General features: G+C 41.8%; 1 protein-coding gene across 2 annotated transcripts in view; it reads left to right on the plus strand.

Moving 5' to 3' along the window:
- Nucleotides 1-21,470, plus strand: part of SVEP1 (sushi, von Willebrand factor type A, EGF and pentraxin domain containing 1) — a 1,097,507-nt gene that overhangs the window by 687,225 nt on the left and 388,812 nt on the right. For both annotated transcript variants that reach the window (XM_078676696.1, XM_078676697.1), the window contains exons 25-26: nucleotides 1,214-1,371; nucleotides 4,169-4,370. In XM_078676696.1, the coding sequence (XP_078532822.1) occupies nucleotides 1,214-1,371; nucleotides 4,169-4,370 (360 nt within the window). The remainder of the gene's footprint in view (nucleotides 1-1,213; nucleotides 1,372-4,168; nucleotides 4,371-21,470) is intronic.

Here is a 21,470-nt window from a genome sequence, read left to right on the forward strand (position 1 = left end):
CTTCTACACGGTAAATGCTCAATTTCCTCAAATGTACACACAAGTACAATTAAGGATTCAGGTTAAACTGGACAATGTTTACCCTTCGATTGGATGATCTTCTACACAGTACATGCTCAATTTCCTCAAATGTACACACAAGTACAATTAAGGATTCGGGTTATAATGGGTGTGAGGGGGGCACATCTCCACCAGACAAACAAGTACAATTCTGTGTGTGCCTAACCAATATTCATCTGCCAGCACTTTTCAGCCCCTGCATAATTGCATCGTAAGTTTTGTTTTTTAACTGTTAGAGTTAGAGCATATGAAATAACGTTGGAGTTCTTTATGTGACCATTTATCAATTACTAGAGATAAAACAAGGACCCCCTGAATGGACATAAATCTCCTGGGTCAGGGTAAAGCAATTTAAGGCAAGGTAAATACCCAGGGAAGATAGTTAGAAAAAACTCTGGCAAGATATCATAATGAAAGAATCAAATACATTATAAAGGAAAACAAACACAAGGAGAAAAACAACGTACTATGATAGCATAAAGAATTTAATTATAAAAAGATTCTTGATATAAACATGTTCAATCATACATAAAAATTCATTTAAAAATACATAAAAACAAAAACAAATTTTTCAAGCAAAGTGATGCACAATTTTCCGGGGAGTCTTAGAGTAATAATAGTTCCCAGAATTGATAGGAAGAACTGATCTTTATCAATTACTACTGCCAAATAACCTTAAGAATATGTTTAATCAGATATACTAGTTTGTCATTGCAGACTTGATCCCTCTCATATCAATCCATGCATACGTTGGTATTGAAGGGATGACTATGGTGCCCATTACTTTTCCATGCCGTTCAATATGTGATGTATCATTTATTTCTAAGATATGATTTACAACATGTTATTAATCAGATACTTTTGAAACTGAAATCGCCAATCCCTGGGAATGTCAAAGGGTACAGTGATGGATGATGCATTGCTATAAGAAATTGCTGATTTAAAATATAAAAAGGGTGTAAATGCCAAACTGGTTAGCCATACGTTGTTTGTAAATATGATATAGTGTGACTCAACTTGAAGCATATTTAATAGGGTTGCATGTCTGTTCTATTATGAAAAAAGATTAAAAAATATAATAAATAGTTTTATAATGTACAAATACCAAATCATGTTAAAAGTTATACATACTAAAGTGTTTTTCAATCCGCAGGTGTCAGTGTGCTCCAGGGTATGCTGGACTAAGGTGTGAAAACGATATTAATGAGTGTGAATCTAACCCATGCATGAACCAAGCCACTTGTATGGACTCCGTGAATGCATACCAGTGCAAATGTCCACCTGGATTCACAGGCACCAGGTGCGAAACAGGTACATATAATTGATTGCACGGTGGTCAGTGGCACTGGCCTTAAACAATATATATGCAGATAGCATATCTGGCCTATGTCGAACGATATCTCATATGACAAACACATCCATTGTAACTTACTAATCCAGATGCCAAATGCAGAGCTCCTAAATCTAAACCAGATTTCTAAATCACTATAGAACACCCCTCTAGCTGCAAATCATGCCATTTTAAGAATACACAGCAGTGTATAAGCTGACATTCAGTGCATCAAACATATTTGTAAAGGATCTGTGAAAGATTCACGCTGGTAAGGGGGCACTTAAATATGAGATTTTATGCTTTCCAGCAGTAAACATGATTTCTACATACAAATAGGAAGAGTCATTTAAGGGTGGAACAGGGAACGCCCACATAGTTAGACACACTTACCATTCTTCAAAACATGAAGCGTAAATGAAAGCAGAAAAATGCAAATAGGTGCCTACCAATATATACAAATATAACCAATGATTTATTATAGCTGATGCCAAAGAGAAGACGTGTTTTGCTATTCAAATCATCAGTATTCAAAGTTTCATCTGCCATTAAGTGTTTTAGTGTTAAAAAGTTCAATTAAATTTAAAAAATAATGAACTTAAAAAAAGTGTTAAGCATTAGAACTTAAAAACATAAAAGTATTTAAATTAATACAAAAGCACATAACTATTATTCAATGTTAATTTAAATATGAACATTCTATTAAGAGTGCATTTTAATTTTGATTGACAAATAATATTTATAAACTAAATTAATGTATTTTAAATGTGTAATTATTTCAAAATTTGTTTTATTGGACATTTTTCCAGAAAGTGTGTCAAAAGCATTACATAGGCAACATTAGTCGTAAATATATTCCGCCCGGATATACAGACCGTTCATGAGGGTTACAATTTTCCCACAAGGTCCGTGGCGATTGAACTTTGATATATAATACAGCATCATCATGAAATGTTGTGCCCAAGCCCATGTGTCTGAATTACAAGCTACCCTCCCTAGAGAGTAACAGAGAAAGGAAACGTAATTATACCTAAAAAAAAAGGAAAACAAACATAACTGTGATGTCATGGTGCAAATTAAAAAAAAAAGGTGAGCACGAGGAGTGGGTCATAAGGGCCTCTACTCAGGCGCTCACACACTGTGTAAAGATTCCGTCGACGTGGAGTGATGTTTAATTATTTAATAAGAATATTATTTGATGAGATATTGTTCTTTAAATTGTTATTTTGTCAGGTCTAGGTTAATATTAATTATTTTAAATTCATTTCATTTTTCTCTTTCCAGTACAACATTTTAACATATATTTGTTTAGATAATAACCTTTTTTATTTATCCCTATACTTCCTGGTATGAAAAGCTCCATCCCGGTGGGGTGATCTCTACATACATGTGAAAAATTACTAGTAGTAGCTTTACACTCATAAATGTTGTATTATATGTCTACAATATTTATCTGAGGATGAAGAGACATGCAAGTCTGCATTTAAATGTACATCTACATTCAGAAATGATGAATATCATAAAATTATAGACGTATCCATAAGTGCAAGAGTAAATTCACATCTGGGTAAATCTACACATGTACATTTAGCTTTGTGAAAGGGACCCTTGAACTCTGTGAAATAGCGATAGGCATTCTTCATAACCAGAAGGTTGGCCAATACCCTGTCCCAATTTGGATGGAGGTGGGCTTTATTCTGGGCACTTTCCTGGAACATTTTGGCACTTTGAGCTAAACCTCTGTATGGCATGCTTTTCCTTCTAAATTCATGGCCCCTTTCTTTTCCACACCACTGGAATTACCGGGGCCCTCTGTAACAATAATTCAGGGACTGCAAAATAACAGGGATTTTGATAGAACACTCATAATGTGTGTCATAGTGTGAAGTATGTATCACTTAATTGGAGAAACAGAGTGGTACACATCCAATTTATCAGCAAGCTTTAATGGACTTTAATACATGCAGAAATGAGGTCTACTCGACAATGACTTGTGCTGAAAATATGAGCAAAACAGAGACACTCTCAGTGAGCTATATTACTGTCTGAAATCATACCCCTTTTAGCCGAGGCAGTAATTGAGAGTGGGTCTCCTTCTGGAGGTAGATATTTTTATGATGTGTCCAATGTTATATGTTGATGGATAAAAACGTTCTTGAAAGCCTACTTTAACACATAAGAATTGGGATTAATAGTGGTACAGTGATGGCCAAAATGCTGACATTAAGGAACCAGAAATTGAAATAGATTCTGGCAAGTACTGGATCATTAGGCTACTCCCTGTAGCCAACGTCAAAAAGAAATCTTCGGAGTCAATGGCCAATCTAACTGTTTCACAGAAAACTGGTCTTTGTTTTTCAACTGCTGTGGGGTATAGGCCATATGCTGCCTCAGTGGAATACCAATATTAAGTTCCATTATGTAGCTTGTATATTCCAGTGATATTTTGATAGTTTTACATTCTTTAGTTGGTCATTAAGTGTACACTGCCTGTCCTTGCAATGTTCTCTTCTTTCTCCCAGAGGAGGGTTAACAAACTCATTCATAAATCATATATACTAATCACCTCAATGCTTCACTGATTTCTTCCATCTAATTCCTACTTCTTGATGCACCTGACTCAATGATATGATTGTTTTCATTTTTAGCTGACTTGCAATAGCATGATGTTATCTACCTTCTCTTTTTTCTGTTCCTGCTGAAATGCACTTGAAAGTTGGGAATAAAGGAGGTTCATAAGTAAGATGAAGAGCTGACAGTTCCCTTTCTCTGTTACAGAACCATCTTCTGGCTTTAACCTGGATTTTGAGGTTTCTGGGATCTATGGCTATGTCTTACTGGATGGCGTTCTCCCGGCCTTGAATGCCATTACTTGTACGCTCTGGATGAGATCTTCGGATACCATCAATTACGGCACCCCCGTTTCGTATGCCGTGGAGGATGGCAGCTACAATACATTTCTGTTAACAGATTACAATGGGTGAGAGAGTGTTAGCATGGATTGCTCACAGACAAAAACGTTCATGTATTTTAATATGTATTTTTATATTCTTGAACCTCAATGTAATGATCTTTGCAAATGTAGTGGAGAGAGAAGGGCATTTTCTTTATTATTGCAGTCCCTTTGCTTGTTTTTCACAAGTTTGATAAAGTACTGTTGCAAAGGCATCCTGCACACAGCTCAGAGTACGTGTCCTTTGAAGTCTTTCAAAATACAGAAGGTACTAAGGGGCAGATTTTCAAAGGTCATGTAACATTCGTGCTGCGCCATAGAAAACCATGGCGCTGATATGCGTGCATGAAAGTAAATAGCGCAGCATCATATTTACAACGTGAGGCGTTGCAAACTAGGGCATGTTCAAAATTATTCTTGCGTCGCAGCACAAAACGTATGTGAATCATGCACATCCTTAAAAAAATATCGGAAAAAAAAAAAGAATGCAACGGATTTTGGTGGAAGTACAAATACACGAAATGGCAGAGAGCCTTGCCCCACAACCCAATTCTGTAATGCAGCAGTCAGAAGAGGATCCAGCTACCAGTATCTTCTGGGAGGATCACAGGAAAATACCTCAAGCCAAAAAAAACCAACACTTCATGGAATTCCTTAGTAGGCAAAATAAATGCAGTGTCACCTACCTCCAGGATGGCTGAAGAGTGTAAAAAGCGATGGCATGACATGAAACGCCGGACCAAAGAGAAGTTAGCATGTAATCGCCGTGCTGCCCTGAAAACTGGGAGTGGATCTGAGACCAATCATTGAGCGTATACCTACGGAGGAACAAGTTGCGGCTGTACTAGGACCTGACTTGGTTGGTGGGGTACAAGGTCCAGATACTGCTGAGCCTGAGGAAAATGAAGTTAAGGGTAAAGTATAATATTACACACATTTCTATGGATGACAGAAATTAAATGGTCCATGTAGTCACAATGAATCTGTGTAATAGGCATGGTGGTAACTATGTATGTGCATGGTATGTGTGTGTTGGGTAATATTTTAAGGGGTAGGTGACCAAACATTTTGTGCTGGGTTATAGTTAAAAAGGTGATGAAAACCAGGACTTAATGTATTTGTTCATAAGTAACTTATCAGCTCCAAACTGAGGACCTCATTTATGAGGCCCTATCGGCACTATTGCGCCACTGGAAGGTCACTTTTTTGGCGATCCGATGTCACAATGTGCCACTGGAATATTTATAAAGCCACTTAAAGACACGTTACGTGGCTTTGTATGGCGTTATAACTATGTTCCACTTTCACGCTGAAAACTGTGTGAAAGTGGCGTTCCATGGGTGTTGCTGGGGGCGTTCCCAGCAACATCCATGGCTTTTTGACACTGCCCCAGATTTACGAGAAATCGTAAGTCTGATGCAGCGCCGAAAACGTATGCCTCCCCAGGGGAGGCGTAAGGGAGGCATAACAAGGGAAATAACTTTATTTCTCCTCATTTTTCCTCTTTCTATGTGCGTTGCATTTTGCAGAACACACAGAAGGAGGGAAAATCCTCTTTAATTATTTTTGCGCAGGAAGGTTTCCCTTCCTGCATAAAAATAATCATCCCCGCAACATAGGCACTCTTGCACCATGGTGCAAAGGTGCCTGCGTTGGTGCACGGCAGCCCATTGGGCGCCGGGGCAGGACAGGAATGCACCGTATCTAATAGATATGGCTCATTCCAGCCCTTTGCTTTGCCGTAGGGCAGCGCAGCAGCAGGGTCTGCTGCAGCTGCACTACGGCAAAAACAAACATAAATGAGGCCCTTAGTTTAGTGCTGGCAAGTACACTTTCCACTGTTTTGTGTAACTTGGCGCCAAGGAAGTGTTACATGGGTAGTACATGGGTGTTCCCATGCACCCACTCATATCTTTTGACGCCAATCCCTATCTACAAACAAATAGTATACAGAGTTTATTGTGAAAAGGTAATGCCAAGTAATGTGTTTCTCCTCTCTTCTCTGCATGTGTACTGCACTGTGCAGCACACTTACAAAGTAGGAAAAGTCATAAAGTTTTTCAAGGGTAGTATTCTGTACTGGAAGAGTACCTTTCCAGTACTAAACCTATGGTAGAGTAAGACACACACACTTGCACTATGGTGCAAAGGTATGTGCCAGGCGCAGAGCACAAAAGATTAGTGCCGGTGCCAGGGAGAAGGGAAAAGCGAGCAATAGCACTGTCAAACGGCTATCTCCTGATCCCTCCCTGTCGCATCACACAGTAGCATAATTTTGCAGCTCTGCTGTCTACCGTGATAGTTTTTAACATCGGGCAGAAGGTTTTTAGATGCACCATGGTGCAAGGGTGTCTACGTGAGTGTAGAATACATTTTGTACTTTAATGGATATTTCACAGTAGAAGATAATAAGCCGATGCTAACAATAATAATGTGCAATTTTGTCCGAATGAGTTACGTCAATAGGCATAGGTGGTTGCATGGGATCTCCCATGTACCACTCATGTAACGCCCCCTCCGTGCTAAGTAACGCAAAGCAGGGCTTTGAGCTTCTATGTGCTACTTTTAGGGTGCTTCTCAGCGCAAAATAAACCCTCCCCCTAAAAAAGTTTTGATGCTAACCCAGCTCAATATGTTTGACAATATCCCTCTACATTTGTTGGGTGAGATATTCTATCCCATGACGAAGGTGTTTACAATGTTCAATCTTAAGACCATGCACACTGTGTGCATTTCTGTGAACTCGTTATTTTAACACCATATTGATGTGGAAGCTTTCCACCTGAAGTGCAATACATTAATCCTGTTACCCTTCACATATTGCCCTCTCCTGATATGCATACAGATGATGATGGCAACAAATCAGGCCACATTCACCCATGTAAGCACAAACTGTGTACCAGAGAGTGTGTTGCCACAATCATTACCTTCAGCATGTAGCCTTGAGCATCTGTCCTTCTTTAGCCACACTTAGACACCTTGAACCTTCCTCCAGAGGTGGCACTGCCCAGGCTAAGAAGGTATCGGCGACATGTTTTGGCATTCTGCATGGGTTTAAACCCCTGCTAGGTTTCTTTGACCCTTCCATCCGACAGATTATTATCCAGGCATCCGTGCTGTCGAGATTGGACTATGCCAGCTCATTATACCTAGGGGCCAATAAGACGGAGATTATGAGACTGCAGACAGTCCAGAACGTGGCCGCCAGAACTCTTCTGGGCCTGTCTCGCCTCTGCACAACCTCCACTGCCATTCGTCAGCTTCACTGGCTGCCAGAGGCAAAGCGGGTGGAGTTTAAGTCTCTCTGTTTTGTGTTCAGGATCTTGAATTCCCCAGCTCCTGGCATTCTGGCTGACTTGCTCTCCACCTACGCCCCTTCCCGTCACCTTCGTTCAGCAGGTCAACACGTTGCAGTTGTACCTCAGGTCAAGAGGGCCCGCGCCGGTGGATGCTCTTTTCGCATTCTAGCAGCCAAGCTATGGAATGCCCTGCCTGTCTACATCCGGAGTATTGACAACTACTTGACATTCCGGACGGCCCTGAAAACGTCTTTCGGGCTCTTCTTCCGTTTGTCTTTTTGGAATCTTTGCTGTTAGTTGCCTCTCTGCTCTAGCGCCGGGACGCCCCTTTGCTGGGGCAGCTGTCGCGCTTTATAAATCAGCCTAACATAACCTAACATGCAGGATTACATCCCTTATCTGTAACTTTATGCAACTTATATGATTTACTTGCGTATTTGGGGTAAACACACAGCAGGTTCACTAACTGTAGAACAACATATGCGGTGTAAACATTATAGTTTTGTGTCTTTGACATCAACACATTTATTTTACTATTGAAAAGGGATTGATTGGGCCTAAGTCAGCCTTGTTAGTGTTTGCTGATTTGACCTTTGTATTTATTTCTACCTGTGTGTTTTGTCAGCTGAAGTCCAAAATGTAAATTTTCAAGTACTACTGTTTTACTGGTTCAGTCGGACATGTAGTTGTAACTCATATATGATATATATGGTGACTTTATACACATTCACAGCTCTCTGTAGGCGATCCTTATACTCCATTTAGTGTTCCTTATGAACATCACCTCAGGACATTGTATGAGTGTGCTTTTGCCACTCTATATTGAACCACCATGTACCAGCTTATTTACAGACATTCTGCTGTTTTAGGTGATACTTTCACCCTCCTTACAGACTGTTGTATTAGCATTCGACTTCAGCTGACCATCACTCTGCTGGCATGCAACTGTACACCTCACCTGGAGTATTAGATTTAACATAGTTTCAGTTTTTATGGGAGGGAGCCCATACATATTTGTGACAATTGAGACATGGCAAAGATAATACGGTCTGCATTTTTTTCTTAATGTTCAAATATTTTAAGGCCATGCACAGTAACTATTTATCCTGTGGGAGGAATGCATGCATCTATTTCACCTCCACATTTGCCAGGCACATTAATTTTTTATTTAGTATCTGTAGTGACATAGATTTGATGGATATGAAATTTGGATCTTACCTACATATACATTGCCCCATACACTCAGATTACTGTGCAATCTGGGTAGTGAATTGAGCTAAGATAATACTTCTACACACCCAAGACAATGGGAATGCTTGCATAAATGGTGACGGTCAATAAAAAACTCCATGGTTGCCACAGACAGGAGATATGTGTTGGTAGATCTCCCAGTAAATATCCCCAGCTCTTTTAGAACCTGTTTAGTAACTGTGCTATTTTTTCTGCACTAATCATTTTTGTGCTACTTTGCGTGACTTTGCGAGACTCTTGTAACTACTTGTGCCTGCAGGGTTTTGGTGCTTTTTTGGATGGGTAACGCCCTGAAACACTCAATCTGCATATATTAAATCGACTTTGACGGAGAGACGCTAAACCGTTTGAGCGTCACGCTAGCTTTAAAAAATGGACAAATACTTACTTGTGCCTATCTGAAAATATGTGAGAGATTTTGCACCACTTTGAGTCACGCAAGCGCTTTGAAAATCTACCCCTATCAGCTTTGTCCTCTAAGGTAGCATTTTTTACTGTGCTTCATGGTACCATTATTTACTGCAGAGCAAGCAGTGTTAGAGATAATAGCGATGTGGTGTTAAGAATAATAATTCCACATTTGCCAATTTATACTTGATTTGACAATATAGCAGTAGTGGATGGTGTGTGGTAAATATTTTTGTAGGTTTATATGAAAAACGTGTTATTTGATAGTACTCCTTTGAACACTTCTCGTGCTACAAACAATGCCAATATGCCAAAAACAAAGACATAGAACAAATAAAAGTGGTTCCACTAGATTTAATTGGGAAACATTTACATCTGAAAGCAGTAACTAATCTGCGCTTTTAGCGCAATGCCTACTTAGAATAGTGCTAAGTAAAATATTTAAAGACACATTTTTAAAAGGTTAGGGCATAAATATTGCAAAGTAAATTGAGTTGGTTGCGATATGATATGAAAAAAATGCTATATTGTGGAAAACACTGAAAATCCAATTCGTTTTTAGCTTTCTTCAAACAATGATGATTGATTGCTGATGAACACACAAGTATTTTTTTCCATTTGGTCTAACGCTGGCTGTCACAGGTAGACTCAGGACTGATTATAACTTTACAGCTACAGGTTGTCCCTCCCATCCGACATCCAGAGACATTCCAATAACTCATTTTCACTTGGATTAAGATACTAGCTTGAAAAAATGTTTTTTTATCTTGTCACATTTGCTGTGCATTTAAAGACAAGAGGTCAAATGTCAGTCTAATATTCTGACCAATGTCTTTATTCCTTTAACACAGAGAATGGTGTTTACTTATCTTTCATTTACTGAAAAGTATGACGATTTTGTAAAGTGAACTACATGAAAATATTTCCGGTGCAAAAAGAAAGGTCATGGGAAGTAATTTTCCTTTAACACACAACAAAATTTAAATACCTATAAATTAACTGTACGCATATTTCAAAATTAAAAAATACAGGAAAGCAAAAACTTCGGGTTTTTTCTAATGCTAGAGTGTGATGGAGATTAATATGGTCAAAGCAAATCAAGACACTTTACTTGGTGATGCACAAATCACAAATATTCACTGACATCCAATTTCCATACATTATTGTTTGTGCGCTCTATAGGTTTATCAGTGAAATTGTACATCTTTGTAAAGTTAGTAGTCATTCCAAATGAAAGCGAGCTGTCTATAAATGACAGTGGCTACCACACCATGCTTTAGGGATATATTTGTTTCAGTGGGCTCCAAAATGCAACACCAGCTGCATACTACACCCATATCACTTTCCTGCTAAATGAGTGTTGGTCATTTGCAACGCTTGTTCTTTGTGTGATACCTGGATTTTTCAGAATCCCTATGAGTTCAGTGATGTAACATTGATGACAGCATCGCTAGTCTAAAGATCTTTCGGCGCTACTGCCTACTAGGGCCACAGGAGCTCTAACAGTGCTGGGAGCATGCTGTTATTTCCGTCCAATTACCCAAGCTGTAGGAGTCAGATTCCGAGTAGCGGAATCTACTGAAGGACCTGTGAGGGAACTGCAAAGGCCTCATTGCGCTCACACTGAATGGCCAAGCACTGCGCATTCTCGCTTCTGTCAATGCAAAGTGTGCCGTCCGGCCCTGGTTGCATGATGCCAGCAAAGGTCAAAGAAGAAGTTATGCCTATGCTGCTAAGTGGCTTCTGAAGGCAAGACAGTCACAGTAATCCCAGGGATCAGCCTGACAAGTGGAGGCTTGACGATGGCACTTAGCAAAAGAACATAACATTATTTAGGAAAGAGTGCTGGAACTGGGAAAATTAATGATTTGAGCATTGTGTGTTTCATTGTATGGTAAGAAAATACACAGGTAACTTAAAACAACTTCTGTGGATCGCTAATGCACAATTCTTCCTTATTAAAACCAGAAGTAGGAATAGTTATTCTTCTAAGACCCATGGAAACTGGCAAGAATCCTGGAAAACAAGATGTTTCTCCTCAGAACGAGATATTGAGAGAGTAGGAATTTGAGTAACTGTTATAGACAGTGCTGTGGTTGAGGAAGGTGAGCCAACTAATTAACAGGAAAAGATGAGTAAGGGTCTGTCTTGGCTCTAAGAGCCCATCTTTGCTTTACACATCCAGGCACTAGCTGAGCCATGGGAACATTTGGCATGGGAATTGTGCAAGATTAATAAAGTAAAAATATGATAAAGTGTCTTCAAAATTCAAAAAATATATTTTTTTGAGAAGCGTTTCATCTTAGTTCATCATATTATATCACTGCTTTGTGAGGCGTTTCATAAAAGTGATAGTTTTAAATATGCCTGTAGAAACATTTATGCCCCCACCCCCACTTTGATAATACCATTAGTGAACTAAGAGGCAAGTCAATTGTCATTTGCACCCTATATGTGTGCTATATTCTTATTTTACACAGAGGAACATTTCAGTCCATTAATTCAGACACATTGAAATTTTTTTCACCAGCGCACACATCCTCACATATTTCAAGGTTTCTGATATGCAATAAAGAAAACATAAGAGACATGATAAAATAAAATAATTGCCTAGGATCACACAATTAGTTCAAGTGGCCACGCTGGGATTGATTTCTGGTCTCACATTGTGTAATTTAGCCTCTAGATTGGTACCTCTTTCTTGCTTCTCTTTGACATCAAAGTTTACTGCATTGTCTTTTATTCTCCGTGCATGAGGTTAGAGCATGGGTAGAAGGCAGAAGACTTAAGAAAGAACAGTTCATGTTGGGCTTGAAGGCTCAAGAAGACTTGAACTCAACCAGACCCTAGCATTTTGTTTCACTCTGGGCATTTTGCTTTACTCTGGGTATTCTGTGTCTGAAATAAACTCAAATGCTGTAGCCAGTCTGATACCGTTTTAGTATGTGAGGATAGCTTAGCTTGCACCAATGATGACCATTTTGTTTCTGGGCTGCATGTGAAGGTAGCTTACACTGCTGTTCGATACTGTGCATTGTGGGTGTGTTTACACACAGGCTTGAACTGCTCCTGCAAATGCTGTCCATGTTCTGTGCATGCGAGGAAAGCTTGCAGTGTTTCTGATCGAATTGGCATGTGTTCTTTGGGTATGAGGGGATCACATACTGCCTGGTGATGTAGCTATTTTGCTTGTGGAAATCGTAGTATGCGTGTGAGTCAAACTTGCACCCAATGGCTGTTTCTTACACTTGTACCAAGTCTAAAAAGCTGCTTGTTCATTGTATTTGAGGTGTTGAATTGTGCTGCCCAGTGCCACACTTCCATGTCTTTAAAGGAAGCTTGCATTGGCTCGCCCTAACATACTACACTAGTTCCATTTCTTTGAAACAAACTGCACTGGCCCAGGGTACCACACTTGTTCCATGTCTTTGAAGGCAACTTACACTAGCCCTCCAATGCCACACTCTTTCCATGTCCTTGAACGAAGCTTGCAGTGGCCCTGCAGTACCACATTCGTTCTATGTCTTTGAAGGAACACTGCACTGGGCCTGCAATGCCACACCAATTCAATCAATTTTTATTTATTATGATTTTGGCTCTCCGCAGAGGGCCACATAAAATATACAAAAATACAAATACAAAACAATACAAATGCAAAGGGTTAGCCACCCAAGAAATATCTAGCTTAGATACTGATTAATATTCACACCAAAAAATATACAGATATACAATACAAAGCAATACAAATGCAGAGGGTTAGCCTCCCAAGAAATATCTAGCCTAGATACTGATTAATTTACCCACCAGAACAGTAAGTGATTGACAAGTCAAAAAGCATCTCCATACAGTATCAGTAAATAGCTAAAAAACCTTTAAAAAAATTAAAAATGTAGAAGCAGAACATTTCGCTAGGAGGAAAATACAATGCATGACGAAAATCATTCAAAGTTAGGATGCCAAGACGAAAACAAATTGCTTTTATCCATCTAGTGCGCCATTTACATAACGCCGGGCAGATCAGTAGGACATGCATGCAATCCTGAATATTTAATTTACATAGATTGCACAAAGAGGAGGAGCCATACCATTTAGATAGCAGAAGATTTAAGGGTATTAAATCATAGCGTAACAAAAACCAAAATCTTCGTATGCCGTGTGGGAGGGACCATCGCACATAAGGTTGTGGCTGCTTCATCATGTAAGTATCAAGGAGGATATCTATGTTCTTCTTTCCCTGAATTGATTTTTTGTCTGATTGGAAGCAGAGGTCCCAAGAGGCTGCTTTTAAAACAAGTTTTAACTGTATAGGTGACAACGAAAAAAGAGTAGTTTCTTCTAATTTTAGAAACTTTACGGCTATTCTGAAATTACGAACAAGTTGGGAAAACTCATTGAAAGTACCTAATAGTTCCTTTTTGAGCAAAGCTCTCAGTGTCCCAACTTCCGCTCTTGCAAGACAAGCCACCCATCTTACAAGGGCACAGAGTCCCTGTACCCAACTGCTCCTTAGACCGAATTCGATCCTACAGGCGGCCAAAGAGCATGCAGTGTTTAATGAGGAGAGAGATCTTAAAAGTTTCCCCTCAATCCGATTGCAAAAGTCCCACTTTTTTACCTCTATTAACTCTATACCATAGAGAATTGTTGCCGGGATTTTGGCTCTGTACACCTCCAATAAAATCGGGAAGTGACGTTTCCCCGTTGCTTGATATAGAGAGTTTAGACCTTTGCCATGTGCAATAGCTTTGCGGGAACAGTGCTCTATGTGGAGTTTCTCACTCAGATTAGCCGTAACAATTTTCCCCAAAAAAGTATATGACTTGACAACCTCTAACTTTTGCCCCCCAATGTACCAACCAAAATCTGCTGCTCGACCCCTCCTTTTACCTACTATACACATAACCTTACTCTTGGATATGTTAATCTTCATGCAATGAGCCACAGCATAACTATAAAGAGCATGTAGCCTATTTGAAAGTCCTTTGGGAGTTAGATCAAGGATGAGGACGTCGTCTGCATACATCAAACAAGGTAGCGGGGTCCCCCCCACCAGAGGGGCAATACCCTCAGTGTTAGACATGGCAGCGGGCAAATCAGCCGTATATAACGAGAATAAAAGGGGAGCCAATAGACAGCCTTGTTTGAGGCCGTTACCCGATGGAATAGGGTCAGAGAGTCCCCCTTCACCCCCCAACAGGACCCTACACCAGGTCTCTGTATGGAGGGCCCGCACCAGCTCCAACAGGTAGGGCGGGAGACCTAGAGCAGCCAATTTTCTCCACAACATTCCACGGTCCACTTTATCGAACGCGGTGGAGAAATCGATAAATGCTGCATACACCGCCCCCCTTCGCACCTGTACATATTTGTCCGTAACCACATGCAGAGCGGTAAGATTATCCAGGGTTCCGTGATTCCTACGGAATCCAGTCTGAGCAAACGGCAGAATATTGTTCTCCTCGACCCACGCGGATAGGGATCCTAGGAGGCATTTCGCGAAAACCTTCCCGATTGAGTCAAGGAGCGCGATCAAGCGATAGTTACTCGGGCAATCCCTCATTCCCTTCTTAAAAATAGGGACCAGAATACTCCCCCTCCACGAGGCGGGTACCTTTTTAGTCATAAAACATACTTTGAACAGAGGGTACAAAATTGTGCTCCACCCGAGCGGGTCCTGTTTAAGGACCGTCATGGGGAGTTCGTCTGGACCCATTGCTCCAGAGACACGCATATTTTTTATGGCCATCTCAATTTCCTCTACTGAAGGATAATTCATTAGGCCAACCGCATCCGGACCCAAGCTACTAACATCACAAAGGGTATCTTCAAGGGCGGAAGTGTCAGACATGCAGTTCCCTGCATACAGGTCCCGTATATAACTGGCCCATACCTCTTCCCCGATAGGGATAGGGGAGGGGCTTAATCTAGATCCACACCCCTTACCTATTATTGCCCAAAAATCTCTAATCCTGCCATGTACCACAGATTCCCGCAGATCAATCCAGGCAATATCTTCCTTAGCCTTTTTTATTTTTAGCTTAAGTCTATTTCTCTTTCTTTTTAACCTGGAAATCTCTCTTCCACGTTCAATGCCTCTTTCTAGATATTGTTCCCGGACAAGGTTATTAATTTCCTTGTTTAAAATACACAATGCCCTGGGAACTTCAACCCCTCTTTTCGCTCGTGAAGATTTTTTAGCACAAGAAATGACCTTACGCAAAAATTCTTCAAAATATACTATTTCGTTACCATGCCACTCATTAAGAACTAAAATGGTATTGAATAACAATTCCTTCACCCCTTTGATGGCAAAGGAATTCCAATAGCACCTTCCCGTAAGAACATGGAAGGCCGCATCACTGCCATTAAGGGACCAGGGTGCAGTGGGCAGGCTTTTTAAGGAAATAGTTACGAGTAATGGAGTATGGTCACTCAGAGGGGTAGGTATTGTCTTGAGATCGAGAATAGATGGAAACAGGCCATAGTCCACGATGACATAATCCAAGATGGAAGACCCAAAGGGAGACTTATGGGTAAATTTTGCCGGGACGTCCGACGGGAATCTCCCATTTATTATAAGCCCATCAACGGCCATTAACTCTTCTAACAGAATCTTCCCTCTTTTATTTGTTACTGACTTTTCCGGGAAGAGAGCCTGAGGGACAAAGTGAGCCTCTTCTTTACACTTATTCCTGAAAAGCTCCAGACTAACATTGGAAATCTTACAATTCAAATCACCCATGATCATAACCGCTGGAGGAGCGGGAACATTTTTAATTAGATCTACATAGCGAAATACCCGCTTCATTACCACATTAAAACATTCTTCTGGAGGAATATAAACATTTAAAATCACAATAGGGGCCTTAATACCAGCATTAAACAAATTTTCAATGGTTACGGCATGGAAAAGTTTGCTGGAATCAATATAATGGGAGAATCCCCATTGCACTTTATTGGATAGTAAACAGGCGATCCCCCCCCTGGCGTGACCTTTCTTGGAAGGGGCAGCGGGCACTTCCAGAACATAAAAATCTTTAGACACATTCAACATATTGACACACCAGGTTTCCTGCAAACAAATCACATTCGCTCCCAGTGAAAAAAGAAAATCAAATTTCTCTGGGCTGCTATGAATCCCTGAAGCATTCCAAGAAATAATATTCAGCGAGCTGTTAAAGATGCTGAAACAGTCTGGGGTTGTCTTTAGTTTTTGTAGTCAAGGCTCCATGCAACCAATTCCACCGGTCCTTATCCTCTAGACAAGAGGAAGTCTGTATTGGCGGCTGCGGTTTCGCTTGTGAGACCAGACGTTTTCCCTTGGAGACCCGAATCTTCAGATCCCCAAGGGAAAGGGATACCCCCTTAGTTTTATCTCCTCCAAAAGGCTCTCCAAATGCATACTTAATGTTGCCCAAGTTAAAGATCGGGAGAATATCAATACCCGTCCGTTGGAAAATCTCTGCTTGCTGCAGTATAAGGTTTACAATGATTGGTGAGTAGAATTTAACCCTTATACTCAAAACCTTAACTTCACCAAACAGGGTGACCAACTCAATATCTCTAGTTTGGATATGGCGGAGACTTTCGCTCTCACTAAAGCGCTTTAATAGCCAGGCTCTATTTAAGGGAAGGTCCACATCAAATAAAGGTAAAAAGTCCAGGACTAGAGTGTCCACTGGACCTTTAGATGTAAATTGGGGGACCTCCATGGTAGGGCCATCAACAGTGTCTATAGCCGAGGAAAAGGGGGGGGCCAATGGATTAAGAGATCCGGGTGGGAAATTACATGGGTCTCCATTCACAAGCGATAGAGACTTATTTGACAAGGGACCCCCCATTCGCAACAGCACCTCCTGAGATGATAGGGGCCCCAGTTCACATTCTCCATTTGAGGGTACAGGAGAGAAGGAGTTAGATTCAGCATCCGCCATTACGGATGGTGAGCGGAATGCTGAGTCAACTACTTCATTCTCCCCTTCAATCGAACAATTTTGGAATTTTATACGGCGCTGCCTTTTCTTCTTATGTTTACGGATAGGTTTCTTTTTATTCCCTTTATTGTTACCATGTTTACCGGTTTTTTTCTTTACAACAGGATTAGATTCATACACATCTTTTCTATTCTCAGATGTAAAGATGGGAAAAAGGTCTAAAACCCCATTCCGTCCAACACTAGAAACATTTTCCTCCTCAATCTCTAGAACCGAATTCTTAATGCAGTTAGACGCTGCCGTTGAGGGGATCGCTACAGTATGTAAATGGGGAGATGTCGACATATCCTTCATCTTAGCAATTTGTGTCTCATCATTTATTTCGCCCACTTGTAAGCAATGCTCCCTCGTGGGACAAGGGGCACCTTTTAAATCAGTAGATTTTTGTAGCAGAGCCTTCAGGATTTGGGTAACTGAGTCCAAAATGCAATCTGAGCTGCCAACAAATTTCCCCAATAAGACTAATATCGAGGATAACAATTGTTCCAAAGCAATCATGGACTCAGAGATAGGTTTGTCACATGCCTCGTGAGGATGACATATACCAGATAAGTTAAACCCCAAAGACCCAGAAACGTCTAACAAATTAGATGTGCCCTGATCATTTAAAGAGGGGGTACTACTATGCATCATAAGCTTAGAAGGGGTCACATCGGCCATAGATCTACAAGGGGCCTTAGACTCCACTTTAACAATGTTTGCACAATGGCCGCGGGGTTCAAGGCCGGTGGATGATGACAACAAACCGCCACCCGACCCCTCAATCTGTGAAGCATAGGACAGCAAAGGAAGCATCGGATGAACTCCTTCAGGACCCACTAGTTCAACCGTGCCTTCTCCCTTCCCTTCAAGATTAGCAAGAGGCGAAGACACCGCTAATACCAAATGTGGTGCAGGAGAACGCACCAAGTTGGATGGGGGAGACATAAGAGCAGAGGTATGGATCTCCTGTCCCTTGGCACCGGTAGCTTTATTCATTGACACGTTAGTATTCTTAAGATTCGGCAGAACCCAGAGATCCAGTAGTTGGGATTGACCCTTCAGTGGAGGGTTGTTCACAGATTTGTTTCTTATGCGAACAGGCTCTTTTTGTGAGGCCAAAATGCCTCCAACTTCTCTCCCTGAACGCAGTGTTTTAGCCATTTTTTTTTTTTTTTTTTTTTTTTTAAAAAGTACCACACAAAAAATAATACAAAGGAACCAGCCTCCAGAAGAAGTAATATAAAATATTTAAAAATATTTTTTAAGAACCTAAATAATAATTTACAGTCCAGAGGATCCAATGATGACCGCAAAGCAGAACTGTTCTGGAGGATATCACCACAATATCTAAAGATAAATAATCCTGAGATCGTGCGAGACACTCAATGCGACTCGAATACAAACAGTCCAGTTATCTCAGTCAAAGTAAGTAACCGGGCCCAGCCCAGCCTACCTCGGCCACTGAGGGCCACAGAGGGCCCGCCCTTTGCCCGGGCTTCGCTCCGCGCTTTGCTCCGCGCGCGTCCCGCTGGCGCATCAGTGGTGGCGACTAAATACCGGGAGGGGCGGGAAGAGGACCAGCTGCGGCGAGTTGAGCAGCGCTGCGCCTGCTGGTCCTCGCAGTCCCGACAGTTGATGAGCAGTGGCAGGACCCCCTGCAGAAGAAAATCCGGCGTGGGTAGGAGTGTGTAGACCACGAGCGGCGCCCGCGGAGCGGGGGCCGCGAGGCGTGGGTGTAGAGGCAGCCAAATATCAGCAGAAAGCCGGCAGAGAACAAGCGCCAGCAGCGTTTCCACCCGCAGTCAGGTAGGCAAAGCAATCACAACACGCAGAGTTTCCCAGCCCGCAGTTATCAGGTTCAAGCGGGAGGGGCGGGAAGAGGACCAGCTGCGGCGAGTTGAGCAGCGCTGCGCCTGCTGGTCCTCGCAGTCCCGACAGTTGATGAGCAGTGGCAGGACCCCCTGCAGAAGAAAATCCGACGTGGGTAGGAGTGTGTAGACCACGAGCGGCGCCCGCGGAGCGGGGGCCGCGAGGCGTGGGTGTAGAGGCAGCCAAATATCAGCAGAAAGCCGGCAGAGAACAAGCGCCAGCAGCGTTTCCACCCGCAGTCAGGTAGGCAAAGCAATCACAACACGCAGAGTTTCCCAGCCCGCAGTTATCAGGTTCAAGCGGGAGGGGCGGGAAGAGGACCAGCTGCGGCGAGTTGAGCAGCGCTGCGCCTGCTGGTCCTCGCAGTCCCGACAGTTGATGAGCAGTGGCAGGACCCCCTGCAGAAGAAAATCCGGCGTGGGTAGGAGTGTGTAGACCACGAGCGGCGCCCGCGGAGCGGGGGCCGCGAGGCGTGGGTGTAGAGGCAGCCAAATATCAGCAGAAAGCCGGCAGAGAACAAGCGCCAGCAGCGTTTCCACCCGCAGTCAGGTAGGCAAAGCAATGCCACACTTTTTCCATATCTTTGAATAAAGCTTGCACAGGCCCTGCTGTAGCATACTTGTTCCATGTCTTCGAAGAAGGCTTGAACTGCCTGCCACTGCAGTACCACACTTGCTGAATTTCTTTAAAGTAAACTTAAACTGATCCTGCAGTACAAGACATCTTTCATGCCATTCAGGGCAGATTGAGATGTTCTTGACTAGGGCTATTTGCCTTATGCGTGTGAGCCAAAGACCCACTGTGTTCCTACTCCTTGTGCTCTATCTATTTCTGACTGTTTTCAGGGCTGGCCAAAAGACTGTTTTAGCTGTCTCACTGGCCTCACGTTTTCTCAAATATAATCTTGCTTAGAGAAATGGGTTTTAGGCAAGCCCACTTGAGTTATTCATCAGACACTATCATTCACATATTAGTTCAGCCCTTCAGAACAGCATACATACCGTTTTGCCTGTTTACTCTAGGTTAATCTGCATCCAGAGAAGTCTGGTCTCAGAAGATATTTCTTTTTGTTAATATCCCAGCAGCTCACCAGTAATTGCGTTCTAGTGCTAATTGAAGAATGAGAGTACCAGCAGCTCGGCTGCCATTACTACTGGACCACAACTTTCTTATGCAGAGCACCATGCATAATTCCTGCAAGATGTAAAACCATGCCAACCTGAAACACTAGTCTTCATACTCTGTCATTTTACTACTGTTCCAAGATGGCAGACCACTGTAAAATGTTACTTTTTACTATTTTTTATTGAAGCACATTTAGCTGGCATATTTCTTCCTTCCTTCCTCCCTCCTTCCCTCCCTTCACAAAGGAAAACACCTCCTTGTTTTTTAGAAGTAGGACCTTTTTCTGATGTCAAGCCTCTTCAACACACAAGTCCACAAACATCAGATTAATTAGTCTGCAGTGCTGTTCGAAGTGTGGTTGATGGGAGATTAGATAACCTCAGTGGACATTCAGTTTTCAATGTAGCTTACTTCAAGAGATTTGAATCACACTAGTGGACTGTTATTCCAGCTTTGCCTCCTGGGCCATCATTTGCCCAACCTCTGCTCCTTCCTAGTGAACAGTGAATCTCTGTGTGAGCAGTATGCTTGTGTAAATGAAGGATAGCTACCATGTTTTGAATGCAAGATTAACATTGTTCTTTGTGAGTGCAGGGTAAATGGTCTATTGGTTGAAAGTTCTGCCTGTGTGAGTTCAGAGTTAGACCTATGCCGATGTGAATGCAGCATGAGGCATGTGAGAGCAGAAGTGTGAGTGTGAGGCTCCAGCATATGTCTTTGTGTGCATGCGCTTTCCATGGGCCAAACCTATTAGCTTTTGTAATGCTTTAAGATTATGGCTTTGACTTGCAGAAATGCAGTTCAGGGACTAGAAATGCAGCAGTCTGTGTATGAGAACGGTAATGAGTTATGATATGGCAGCTGCAGACTCTGTAAAAGGAGGTAGAGGAGTGTCGGGGCAGCTGATGGGAGGAGATGTCACCCTGTTGAGGAGGGAAGTTACTTTGCTTCCACTAGGGCCTCTTGGCATTCTAGCTAAGCCACTTGCTATTTGTTTTATATAATAAACCAAAGTTGAGTGGGCAGCATTGTCCTTCATTCTACCTTAGAAACATAAAATACATAGGAAGCCATGAACTAAGGTTGCATGGGAGCTCAAGCATTGATATGCAATTTGTGTTATACCTGTGGGTTTTTATAAGGGTATTTGCATCAGCACTATTCTTAACACCACGCAAGGGCCAATGCAAAACCTTAGT

The sequence above is a fragment of the Lissotriton helveticus genome, chromosome 2_1, assembly GCF_964261635.1.
Source record: "Lissotriton helveticus chromosome 2_1, aLisHel1.1, whole genome shotgun sequence".
Taxonomy (NCBI): domain Eukaryota; kingdom Metazoa; phylum Chordata; class Amphibia; order Caudata; family Salamandridae; genus Lissotriton; species Lissotriton helveticus.